This window comes from Passer montanus, unplaced genomic scaffold, assembly GCF_014805655.1.
Source record: "Passer montanus isolate IOZ18808 unplaced genomic scaffold, ASM1480565v1 scaffold5, whole genome shotgun sequence".
Lineage (NCBI taxonomy): Eukaryota > Metazoa > Chordata > Aves > Passeriformes > Passeridae > Passer > Passer montanus.
In genome coordinates, this window is record NW_024369929.1 from 14,953,156 (window position 1) to 14,966,874 (window position 13,719).

The window sequence follows — 13,719 nt, forward strand, 5'->3', positions numbered from 1 at the left end:
TTCTGCAAGCCTCAAGAAAAACCCAACCCATCCTCTTCCAGATTTATTAGTATTATTATGCAGACAAAGCCCTTGGTTGTACAGAAAATGACAATGTAACCTATTATTTTCAGGATAAACCAGTATTCAATCTAATTACCACGTTCTTGTAAATATTCTATACATTACTAAATAATAGGGCTCACTATCATGGTCTGCATCTCACAAATGGCCCTGAAGAGAAAAGGCAAACAGAGGCCCATTGATTCCCATGCACACAGCCCAAAAGGCCACTCCAGCAGTCTCTCTGCAAGATCAAGACCACAGAGAGACCTACAATTGCTGAATTATACTCACCACCACGCCATCAAATATGTAAACTGAAGGGGAACATTAAATCCACTTGGTCATTACAATTGCTAGTTTTTCTTCACTTTGCTTTTGGTTCCTCTCTTTTTCCACATTAGCCAAGAAGTCTACTTTGTCTCCTTTGGCTTGCAATCAACTTTGCCCTCTTGTTCTGTAGCTTGTAGATATTGGAAAATACCTACACTTGTTAAAAAACAACTTGAACCTAAGAAAAACAGTGGAGCCAGTTCTAGCTGGTTTAGTATTTCTAAAAACACTGCTATGTCAAAATTCACATTCCCAGCTCCATCTGAGTTGACAGTGTCCCTTGTCAGAAAAAAAATCTCTTGGTAGCAATGCTAATCTCCTCCCAAGTGCCACTCCAGCCTCAGCCCAGTTTTGACTCAAAACAATGCTGGACAATAACGGTTATGTAAAAACCCGCAAAAATGTGTTAATAATAAATAAGCCAAAAGGCTTATAAAACAAAAGGCCAAATGGATACACGAGATAGAAATCACATTTTTTTCCCATAAACATGATTTCAGTGCAAAAGCCTCTGTTGGTAGGCGTGCCAGCCTGAAAAATAAAGATTAAACATGCAGAATGTTTCCATGTGAGGTTTCAAATGTGTTTTGATGAATTTCTGGGGCAGAAACACCATCTCTGCTCCCTGAGAGATTCAGCAGAAACCACTCTATTCCTCTTGGAATAAACACAGGGACAGCAAAGGGTTAACTCCTGCTCTCAGGCATCATCGCCTGCCTGGGGTTGGAGCTCTCTGCTTCCTCTCTTGGAGGGGTCAAATGAATTCACAATAGTTGATTCATAGCCCAGTGTGGAGCTGAAGGACAGAGGTCAGGCAGGTTGAATTGCCTGTAATTTGCACAACTGCTCCCATGCTAGCCCTGGACTCACAGCAGCATTCAGCAGCCAGAGCCCCTGGGTTCTCTCAGTTTGGGGTGCACTGATAACACCCTGTGCAGTGTCAGAGGTGTATTTCTGTCCAGCTTTTCCTGCAATTATCATGATGCTGCTCAGAGCTTGAGAATGACACATTAATTTCTCTAAAAGCAACTTGTCTGCCTCAAAAAAAAAAGACCACTGTGTAACCTTTTAGGTGGGCCAAAGCTCCCCCAGCACTGTGCAGCTTCCCAGCTGGAGCCAGGCAGCATGCCTGGCATGGCAGGGCAAACTTGGACAGCCTGCTAGAAAAGCTCTTGCATGGATCAGACAATGCCTGACATCTGCAAGGGGAAAGATGAACAGAGAGCACCACAGAAAAGCACTGTGATCCCTTTGTGTATTCCAGGATAAAACTCTGTAACTTGGATATGAAGGAGGATCTACTGAAGGGTCTTGAGAGATTCACTGATCAGAGAACCATGCAATGGTTTGGGTTGGAAGGGACCTTGAAGTTCATCCAGTTCCAACCCCCTGCCATGGGCAGGGACACCTTCCTCTATCCCAGGGTGCTCCAGGCCTATCCAGCCTGGCCTTGGACACTTGTTCCCTGCCCTAACAGGAACCCAGGCTAAAAGCCTCATTCACAGCTCCTGAAAGAGGTGACATGCACTAGAAAATCTTACCCAACACTGAGGTTACAGAACCAGATCCTGAATTATGCATCTTGGAGGTCACAGATTACAACAGGCTACAGATCACCTGACTATCATAAATTCATTTTTTAGTATATTAAACTGTAGAAGGAAAGGAGAAAGAAATGTAGAGGTTTGGTGTATGTAAAGCTGAGCTTTGCTCATGTGCTTTAATTTCTGTTCTGTAAATTTGGAGCAGAATAGCTGCAGGATAGCTGGTTTGGCAAACAGAGAGCTACAGTTTTGTTCTAAGGAATCTGAGTTATCCTTAAAAACAAAATGGAAGAAGAATTTTGGGGATGCAATCTCAAAAATTCAGATATGGGTGAATATTCATGGATTAACTATCTTCTTGGACTGGTGTGGGAGGCCCAGCTACTGCCAAGCACTGAGGGACCTGACTCCCTGTGAAAGCAAAGATCACATTCCTTCAAAAAATGGGGCTTTGATGCTGTTAAAGAAGAGAGCTTACTGCACAGAAATTTTCTGCACTTTCTCAAAAATGTTGAAATTTTGGAATCATCTAACCTCTCAAGTTTGCTCTAAACCAAATTGCATGGCATTTTTGAACATAGGGCCTCTAGTTTGCCTGATATAATTATGCAGCTCAACTATCTCCAAAGAAATATTGTAATGTAGCTCTTTTATTATATAAGAAAATAGGCAGCAGACACATGTAATCATAAAAAGATTGAGCAGGCTCATTTCCTGAAGCTTATTTCCTTTTCGTAACAAATATTTACTGTCAAATGTTTATTGCTTTTACATTTGGATTTTTTTAATACTTTATTGAATTAAAAATACCACATTACCATTGGCTAAAAGAGGAGACAGCTGTATTTGCCAATAATTTCTACAGCTAATGCCAGTGACCAGTGCCAATTTTTTTTTTTGTTCGTATTTTTGTAGACAGCTTTGAGAATTATGATACAAGTATTCTGCAGATGAGGCCTGAGGAACACAAAGATGAAATGAACACAAACTTCAGAGGTTTAAAAATCAAAAGTGATCATTTCCTCTAAAGAATTTCCTTTCCTTGCCATCAAACACCAATTGAGAGTAGCATAACAGGATGTAAACACATGCTTAAACTAATGGCATGTGACATAACTGATCCAGAGCTTCACAGGGTGAATGCTAATTCTTAATGCACATCTGCAACAGAAATAATTCTAAATAAGGGATTGCAAATTAGTTTTAACCTGCTGAAGTTCTACCAGGCTTTTCACTAGGAAGCAGTAATGTCCTCACAAAATATGCTTCTCTTTTGGGAGAAAGGAGAGATGGAGAAAAAGAGCACGTTTTTCATTGTGTTCTAAAGTGTCAAACAATTAGACTGGTGAAAAATCTAGGGAAGCACAAACACCTGCTGTCTGTATCTCACAGAGAATGGTGCCTCTTGGCACATTATTCTGGCAAACAACAAGTCCCTGAAGCAATTCCAGACTGGACATGCAACTCCTGTGTGAGAAATGCTGACCACCTACCAGCGGGCTGACATTCTCATCAGGCACTGGAATATCCAGAAACAAAATGGTTTTTTTATCACAACAAGGGAAATAGCAAAAATCTCTTCCAAGAGCAGTCCAGCTGGGTGACACCCACACAAGTGGAAGAACTTGAGTCATGCTGGGTAGATCTGAGGTTTTCTTTACAGACCTATATTCTAACACTTTGCTTCCAGTACAGTAGTCCTGGTGGTCTGCATTTTCTTGATGGAGCTGGGAAATACAACCTGTCCAGATTCTTTTCCTATTGTTTTATATTAGCTAGCTTCCAAGTCCAAAATAAATAAAACAGCTAATGTGAAATAAAGAGCATTTTCCCAGGACTTGCACGTGTTCCACAGTTTTAGTAATTTGGCATTTAGAAACCTCAGTTATCTCTGGTTATTATTTTCTTTTTTAACACTGATTTAAGATCCCAAGGTTGTTCAGAGTGGGAATGAGGGACAACTAAAAATACAAATGGCCAGTTATTAAAAGCAAGAAACCTGTCTGCTTCTTGCCTGTCTGTACAGGAGGGGATGCTGCCAGCTGGTGCTGCTGACCCAGCACAGCTTCATGACTTTTTTTTGGATATCTCTAAGGCCACACTGGAAGCAGGCACTACCCCACTCCCTGTCTACAACAGGGGATAAGATCTGTTCAGAATTAAAAGATCTGATTATGTGTAATACCTTATGAAAAGCTTGGCTGTTTAAATTCCAGAGGATGAGTCCAACAGCCTCATCTCAAGCACAACCTACCTCTAGAGACAGCAACAGTAAATATTTCCATTTTGCCAACCATGATACCCCATGCTGCACCCAAATCCTGATTAAACATCATGTTGCTTAGAAAACACAGAGGATTCTGCACACAATTCTGTAAGGCCTCATGAAAGAAGCAGACATCAATATTTCCTCAGCACAGAGTTGAGAGTCAGCTCCTAAGAACACTGCAGTGGTGTGAAGGTGAACGCCCAGCCAGCCATCTAAGCTGACTCTGTGGAAGTAGCCAAACACTCTTGTGAGGAGAGACTCTCACCTCAGCTGAACTTCCAGGAAAACAATCTCTACAGAGCATTTCAGCAAAACAATCTCAAAAGGGAACAACGTGCAAACACCAGTTTTTCTGAGTCTGCTCAGGGAGATTACCAAGGGCAGTGTGGGGAAAGCAGGACGAGGCCTAAGCAGGAGCGGCTGACACGGAGCTCGAGGCCCTTTGCTTTTCCCCCAGCAGCGCTGAAAACTGAGGGAAATACAGACTCTTTTTCTCCTCCCCGGGGCTTGTCAGCTTTATTTCCACTTCCCACCTTGTTTCCAGCTACAACCCACGAGCTCTTACCTCCATATCCTTGCAGAAGGTGGCGTTGGTGCCAAAAAGGATCTGGCACTGCTCGTCGGCGCTGTAGTGCATCCCCGGCAGCTTGTGCGGGAGCCGCACGGAGTATTGGCTCCGGGGGTCTGTCAGCAGCAGACAGGTGCTCACCTTGGACCTGGGCAGGGCAGGGAGGAAAAATGTCCTAAGGGAAAGCCCCTCTGAACTGCAGTGTTAGATCACTGCCACAGAGGAGCCCCGTCCTCTCTTGGACAGGGAGTCTCGTGTCAAACTGTGGGTTTGCCCTGGAAGTCTTCTAAATCATTGAGAGCGATGGATATAAAATGGCCCTGGGAAGTCACCCGTGGCCCCAGGCCTCAAAGCAGGACAGACACATTCACAACATTCTGGGTTAAACATTTGTCTAAACCGTTCCTAGAAACCTGAAGGAGACTCAATTTGGCCCTCAGATAATCCAGGCCAAAGCTTCACTATCCTTGAAATGACAGCTGGAAAGTCTTCCATCATGTCTAACCTCAATCACCCCAGCTGAATTCTGACATTTTTTCTTTTCCGTTACAGGAATAAAAAGAAGATTTTTCTTTTGCCTTCACAACAATCTTTTACAAATTGGAATATCACTGTCATATCAGGAGCCAGATGCAACCAGATGAGTTCAGATTCAACTTCTTTTTCTAATTCATGCCTTTACTGTGGCATTAAATATCCCATTTTCTTTCATTATTTTCCTTTCTTTCCTACCTCTAACCCCCAGAGTGGGAAATTTTCCATGCTGAGCCCACTCCTAGCACAAAGCATTGTGCCAGGCACCGTTTGTAAGAGAGCTGCACTGTAGGTTTAAGATTAGAATTGCAGAGTTCAGATAATTCCAGTGCTTCCTGTAGTTTATGAGATTTAACAAGAAGCAGGACAGAAATCCTTCCTGAACAACAGAATACGATGAGCTGAAACATGGATGCATTGGGAAAGAATTTTACAGTGAACCATTTTAGACCAACACTCATTGAGGAGTGAGAAAACACATCAGAATAACCTCCAGGCAAAGTCAAGTTTCAATAAAATAAAAGCTATTTAATAACAAGACAGTAAAAGCCACAGCATAATGCTGCAGCATCTTTAAGCAGAGATTCCTGCAAGCAACCTACACACAGATTTCTGTCATTGAAAAATTAGAGGGCATTTTCTGCAAAAGAAAAGGTAATATGGGACTTCAAAAAAGATGTTATCAGCACAATGACAACTGCACTTAATTCTTCTGCCTCTCTTCAATCCTCAGTTTCACAGTGCTATTGCAACGGAGACAGACTCAAATTTGCATACCCTAATGACACATTTATACTTCTTTAAAAGGAACGTTGTTAATACTTTCACTTTAAAGCAACAGAGTGGATTCTTGCCTGGTAGGATTTTTGACAGAGCACAATCCTTACTTTAGGAAGTTTTCGAGGTCATCTCGGCTGCACGAAGACCAGGAAAGGTCACTTGGGTTCCTGCCCTTCACCCATTCTCCAGACATGATGTGAGACCTCCCAGCACAGGGCTGATGATCATCATCGTGGCTCATCCCCATGCTGTAGGATTAGAACAATACAAAAGAAAAAACATATCAAGTTATGATGTGGGTTTCTCATTTCCCACTGCCCTCAGCAATGACACTCTCAGCAATTAACAGCTGCACTTACAACACACAATCAGCCATGTACTGCCCTGGGCATGTTAAATGAATGAACTAGAGGTTCCTTTATTTTATCCATTGCCTTAATTTCACAAAGTGTTTGGTGTGTTTGAAACTTTTAAATGTACTTCTTATGGACTTTCCTCCCAGGGTTTATGAGAAGTGAACTGGAGAAATGATGTAGCTCAGAGAAAGATATCTGCTGGAATATTTACTGAAAATTTTGGATTGCTTTGCCAAATCTAGTTGATAGGATCCCTACAGTTACACTGAGAGAATGACCTAGAGATGGGCCTACTTTGTTCTTGCATCAGGGTGAATTTGGAATACGCTGCTAGGAAAAACATTTTTCTAAATTAGTGGTATTGTACAATCATGTAACTTTGAGGCTGATCCTTTTTTGAGTGGTGGGTTGGATCAGATGATCTCCAGTGGCCCTTCCAACCTAAATCAGGCTCTGACTCTAGCAGCAGTGCTCAGACTGGAGCCTGAGGCAAAGCCAAGCCCCATTTCTGCAAGCACTGTCCAAACAAGCACCAAGACTGCCCCATGCCCATCTCAGCAGGGACAGAATGGGACCTACTCAGCAAAAAAACCCATCCAAACAAACAGTAGATTGTGTTGTATAAACACATAGAGGAATTCAAACACATTCAGTGAGGATTTCCAAAAGCACTCAGAAACAGAAACGTGTTACTTCAACCTCCATCTAACTTCCCCCTCAGGACCTTTCTATCACCATTGGACTGCTACAGCAAGTTCAGGTTCAGAATAAATCCCTGCTGCCCCTGCAGGAGGGTGAGACTCCTCTTCTGCAGGTAAAACTTTGTTAACAGGGAAAAATGGTGTGACCAAGGTCACCTGCTACACTCAGTCCTACACTCAGCCCATCACACCAACCTGCCTGGCAGAGAAAGTGAGTTAAAGATTTTCCATCCTACTTCAAAATGAACATTAAAACCCTTTTCAGAATCATACAGAGTAACAACTCTTTGAAACAGTAACATTCCTCCTTCAATTTCAAAGTGAAATGGAAAATTACTTTGAGAAGAAAGGTGCCTTCTATGGCCAGTGTCACCTTCTAGCAAAACATCACCAATTTGGGGCTGAAAATACAGAACTCACTGGGTCTCCAGCTGGCTGGCTGGAGCAAGCCAGGAGCAGTCCCTTTAAATAATGTTTAATCCATGCTATTTCCCTACAAATCTGAGGCTCCTGTTTGCTTTCTGACTGTGCTCTTGGCTTTGCTTCTTGCCAGTTGTGGGACTCGACTGTTCAGAGCCCAAACACGACACCCATTTCTAGTAGCAATGAACCAAAACCCACTTCAGCACTTTGATAATTATGGCTTAGATTGAACCACCATCTCTGCTATTTTTAGCTTACAGTAAAGATTATATGGTGGAGTCTATTATTTTAGGTTTATCTCCAGGGACATTATTATTATTTCTATCAAAACTACATTCAATGAAATTTTTAGACTCAGAAGTCCACAGTTATTCTTGTTTTTAAACCTTTGTGGGTTCTGAACGCTGCAGAAACATTAACATCAAGCACATTTTGTTTGATGCACGCAGGAATAATCTAACAGTCTATTAGTAACTCTAACTTCAAAATAGTAAAGAGTGACATTCCTGCTCCACTGCAGTGAATGGGAGTTTTGCCATTGACTTCAATGGAGCCTGGGTTTTATTCCAAATATTTTACCCATGTTGTTTCTACACACAGAGAAAACTCCTCACATGCTAGGATGAAAGTTCCAGCAGTATTTCTCCAATGCAAATAAAATCTAAAGATTGTGTTCCTAAAAGTCAGGAAAGGAAGGGCTCAGCACTATAAAGCAAGGCATGTGAGCTTATTAGGAACCTTCTAGAACAAAGTTTGCCCCAAAATGCCAGTTTGAATGCTCATGGGCATGCAGCAATCCTGTTAACTTTTCTAAGGGCGACCAGGGCAGGTTCCCAAGGTTTCTTGCAGCTTGTCTGCCTTGTGACTGCCAGAGTGTTGAAGCTCAAAGCTGGGTCCTTTTTGGATTTCCACTCTCTTTCTGTGGGATGGGATCTGGCAGCCCTCCTGTTCTGGCAGCTTCCTGGATGGCCCTCTGGTTGGCACATCAGGTGTTCCATCTCAAAAGGCTGCAAACAAATCATCTTCCTGACTTTGGAAGGGCTTTAGCATCCCTGATTTTATCCCTTCCAGAAAAGACTAGTGTTTAGTCTAGAGCTGTTAATTAAGAAATGCTTTAGCTTTCTGATTAGCTTCAATTATTTTTTGTCAAATATGTTGAAAGTGAGGTTTTGTTGGCAAAAAAACAAGGGTAGCACTTACTAATTAGTACATTCCTGTCCTTGACTTTATTTTAAACCTAATTTCATGGAAGATGTCTTGCCTAAGACAAATGCTGAGTCTGCCAGTCTTTACTCAGCTTTATTTTGCAGGGGTTTTGAGGCAGATAAAATTTGTTCTCTATAAAGAACGAATCAGAACTCACACATCAAGCTATTTACAGGCTTCTTCTGAAATTCATTCAATTCTTACATGTGTGGAAATCTACCAATTTCTGAATCACTCCTGTTTTCTCAACAGAAATTCTTTTAAAAGTCACAAGCATAGAGGAATCGAGTCTGAAAGGAATACCTTTATTGGTATAAAGCAAAAGAGCTTTGCCAGTTTATACTAGCTTGGGATCTGGCCTCAAGGTACACAGGCAACCTCTCCTGGCCTCTCAGTGACGAGTTTCTGGTAGAATGAAACCAGCAACACCTTTGGAGCCTGTTTTAATTGGCAATGCAGAACTTTTCTCAGCATCTACTTTACCTTACAATGACTCACTTGAGAAAATGATTAAATGACCTGCAGGACTAAGGCATACCCTCGCATGCTAACACATTCTTTTCTGAAGTTCAAGGGTCTCCAGCTACATCAAAGGGACCAGGTTTTCCTAAACAAGCAGTAAATGCAATGCCATGCTGATTCTTTTCACTAATGAACAGTTCCCCTCCTTTAAACAGAAAAAAACAGGACAGAGCAGTGTGTGTTTGTACTAAACACCAGTGCAAACTGAATCAATAGTTTACATTTCATTTGTGACCATCTAATCTTACCTGCTGTTCAGAATTCACGTGGAATTAGAAGCAGGTAATCAGTCTCTTGAAATATTCTGCCTTGGGAAGTTCTATTCTTACATGAACTGATCTTGAACAAAGAGTTGATAAGAAAAGCTCTCAGATTAGAAGTAGCAATGTCAAAACGACACTGCACTGCCCTGTGTGCTCCCTGAGACATAAATGTCCATTTTATCAGAGGCCACAAACAGATGCTGCCTGTTACCCTTTACAAAGCCAGCAGAGCCATTAACGACGAGCAGGACTCAGTTTCCCTTTGTGCTCTTACTACCACAGTCACTCCTCCATCCCAACCCCATGGGAAACTTCAGCCTTTCAGTTCATCACATTCTCCTCCTGAAGACAATGAGATTCCACAAAGGCAAGCAAGGGCAGCTCAGACTGTCAGCTCCTCAACTCCTCTCATTCAGTGTTTACTCAGAGTAGGCACCCTGGGACTCTGGTTTCACACTCCAGCTTCTTTCCTAATATAAATAATGCATTGCTTACCAGTCAAAGACACCAGGGCCTCACTGGAGGAGTCCTGCAGCACATCTACTGTGGCTCATCATGTGTGAGGGCCAGAAACAAGCTGACTGACCAGTGTGAGCCCTGACTGTTAACATAATCACAGCAAGGCAAATCTGATCAGGAGTCACAGGGAGGCAGCGACAACAGATCTCTTTGATGCAGTTTTTTTGGAGAGCAAGGCTTTAAAGTAGCACTGCTATGAATAAAAAATAGCATGCAGTCTCTGGGAGCTCTGGCCTCCCTGAAGCCTGTGCAGCAATCAGAACTGGGTCAGGATGCCAGAATTACACTCTGGGCCTGAGCTGGCCAATTTCTTGTGTAATTCTTTTAAGCTAAACTCAATTATCAGCCCTCTGTTTTCCCACAGCAATGCTGAACGAATGCACTTGCTTTGTTTGTTTGGGTAAATCGTGGAGTTTCTCCTCTAGACAGTTAATGTAACTAAACTGCTCTGTTTACCCTCGCTGTGTTTTCCAGTGTTTCCTGTTTTTCTTTACAAGCCTGAGCCAAAGTGCACCAAAGCCTGTGGAAAGCCTCCTACTGCATCCAGTGCACTGCTGCACCTCAATGTTCTTGAGGTCACGTACACAATCTTCACAGAACCACTATGACCCTCAATAAAAAACCCAAATCTGAGTGAGAGGACTGGGAGAAAGTGATTTAGGAGATGCTTGAAAAATCTTTTCAACAGCTGCAGCTCTGGCTGATAAGAGATCACTGGACAAATCCCCAGGACTGTTATCATTCACTCTTCATGAGAGACATGAAGTTGGGACAAGAGGCAAGTTTGAAATCCCCAGGACTGTTATCATTCACTCTCCCTCAGCAGGGAGAGACATGAAGTTGGGACAAGAGGCAAGTTTAGAAAATACCAGCAGCAGCAGCAGCACTTTTCTTCAGAAAAAGGGTAGCAACTGAAAGAAAGAAATACAAAGAAGGGAAGCCTAAAAAAAGGACACACAGATAGGGAAATGCCACGAAGTAAGACCACCTCTATCACCTCCCTCTGAAAGTCAAACCGTTCCATTTGCCTGCAAATAACTCAGCATGAGTCAAATGCTGGATCACTTTAGAAACTCATGGCTATCAAGGCTACCCAAGGTGTCCTGGCTGTCACCCCAGCTGCTTATTAAACATGCATGACAAACAATTGATTGCTCTCCACACAACTGCACTTACCTCAGCCACCACTTCTCCAAAGGGCAGGGAGGAAGTCCAGCTGCCAAGAAGGAAATGAGGACAGCAGGCTGTCTCTCACTCCCACAGACAGAAATCCAAAGGAGCCTTTCCAAAGAACCAACTCACCAAGAGCTGTAACTGTGTAAGCTCAGGAACGCATTACATAGGAAGAGCTCCTTGGGGCCAGCCCTGCAGACCAACGTGGCCTCAGGGAACTCAGCAAAGAGCCCACAACAGCTGTACCCCAAACACAGGGGGGACAGAGAAGGCAGAGATATCTCATGCTCCAAGTGAAAAGTTCAGTGGGACCACGAAGGTTTTTTCATTTTTGGCTGCTTGATTGCTGTGCAGCATGTTTTCTCTACCTGTAACATGCCTTGCCCTGCAGATGTTCTCCTGAAGGCTTTGTTTCTGCAAGGGAACGCTGCTATGAGCTAGGCAGCACCAGCCTTGCATATCACCTCTGAACTTCTCAGAAGAGAATATGAGAGAAGTCATTCCCTGCGACCCAGCTTGCCATGACTCACCCACAAGTAATCCAGCATGAAATGCAGAGCCAGGACTAAGCACAAGATTTCTTTCTAAAGCCCACTGGAGAAAAATAAATGCAAAAGGAGGGCAGACTGAACAACATCCTCACAGAGTGGGAGAGGGGAGGGGGAGCTGTAATTTACCTGCTGTGGCATGTCAGAGTGGGCAGTCTGACAGTGCCCCACAGGAGGACAGCTATTTAGACATGCACAAATACCATCTGTTTTTCCATATGAAGTACAAAATTCCTCCCCTTCCCACCTCCTATCAGGTCTCAGTGAAGGCTTGAGAAGGGAATCCCATCTCTGCAGTGCATCCAATGTCAACCACAAAGGAAGATGCTGACACAGAAGGAGGTTACACAGGGTGTGTGGCTGGCAGCTGAGAACATTAAACAAGGCCATTAAACTCAAATCCAAACAGATCACTAAGCAGAGGATGCACACCAACAGCTCTCAGCAGCTCCTGCCTTGGGCTGGGTTTGAACCAGGAGTGGGAGACAGCACCCCACACCATCCAGCCTGTGAGCTGTCCACTCCCAAATTGAGTTCCATGTTAGGAATTTTTATTAACATTTGAAATTGAAGCTGCATCACTGGAAAGATGCCTACTTCTGAACTGGTTCAACATGTTTAACATTTCAATATAAAATCCTGATCTCCTTGCAAGTTATGAGGTTTCCATCAGTTGAGAATAAAGGATTAACAGAGGAAGGAGTGAAGCAGGGGTGCTCATTTGAGCTGGAATTGTAATAGGAGCTGCAGGGCAAAGTGACTTTCAGAGGGCGACCCAGGAAGGTGATGCCTCTAAGAGAAGCAGAGACAGCCAGAGATGTCAGATGAGGCCAAGGGAGGCTTGGACAAACTAAAAAATCCTGTTAAAATGCTGAGGTGAGCTGAGCTCTCACTGAGTGAGGAGGCAAGGAAACATCTTATGCAACCTTCCTACAAAACCACCAGCCACTGAGGCCGTTGGCTTAATGGAAAGCAGGCTTTTTCACCCTCTTCTTTTCAAACATGTAAACACCATTTCTTAAATATGCTTTGACTATTCCAGAAACTGCCAGGAACACTTTGGGGAGCAGCAGTGAAGAGAGGGAGATGATCCTACTTAAAGCATTTGAAGTAACTGAGGCTGGTCATTGCGTACACAGTGTTATCTAGAACAGGGGTGTTCAGGATGGGTGCTGTACTTTTGGGGCTTTTTTCATCAGGAAAGTCAACATTTAAAGGGAGCCATGACTACTGGACTCTTGTTTTCATAACCAAGTTTATGTCACCCTCCAATAATGAAGTAACCAGATATTTTATATGGTTATCTACTCATCAAGCAGCCAAGAAGTCAACAACAGCGAGTGAGAACACACGAACGCCTATGGTGAATAACAGTGTGGAAAGCTGTGGTTTATTCAGCTGCATGACAGATCCAGCCCTTTATGATATGGTTTTCATTTAAAAAGAATTAGCTCTTTTGCCTTGGAATCTGGAAGGCAGCAAAGTTTGAGCTTGTGCTGCAAGGGACAGAGAGCACATGAGAGTGACATGGCAGGGACAGAAAACACATGAGAGTGACATGGCACGGACAGAAAACACATGAGACAGACATGGCAGGGACAGAAAGCACATGAGAATGACATGGAAGGGACAGACAGCACATGAGTGACATAGCAGGGATACCCACTGTGGCCTTGCACTCAAAAGCTCACTGGTATAAACACCAGACCTCTACATGGTTTGACTGAAGCCTGAGCAAGGCCATGAAGAATAGGATGAATCATCTTAGGATCCTCTCCCCAGCAGCATCCCATGCTCACATCATTGACTCCTTTCTCCAGCAGACATTTGATAATGGGATTCTCTCTGAGCAGCCCTTGCTGTTTCACAGTGGGTGATTCACAGCAGGACAGGCACTGCCTGGTGCATTCCAGCACCTTTGGTGAGATGAAGGAATCC

General features: G+C 43.3%; 1 protein-coding gene across 1 annotated transcript in view; it reads right to left on the bottom strand.

Moving 5' to 3' along the window:
- ADAMTS17 (ADAM metallopeptidase with thrombospondin type 1 motif 17) overlaps window positions 1–13,719 on the bottom strand; it is a 154,056-nt gene that overhangs the window by 70,230 nt on the left and 70,107 nt on the right. Inside the window, exons 9-10 of the mRNA XM_039723597.1 lie at window positions 6,178–6,318; window positions 4,754–4,904 (exon numbers count right to left, since the gene is read on the bottom strand). Of these exons, the coding sequence (XP_039579531.1) occupies window positions 4,754–4,904; window positions 6,178–6,318 (292 nt within the window). The remainder of the gene's footprint in view (window positions 1–4,753; window positions 4,905–6,177; window positions 6,319–13,719) is intronic.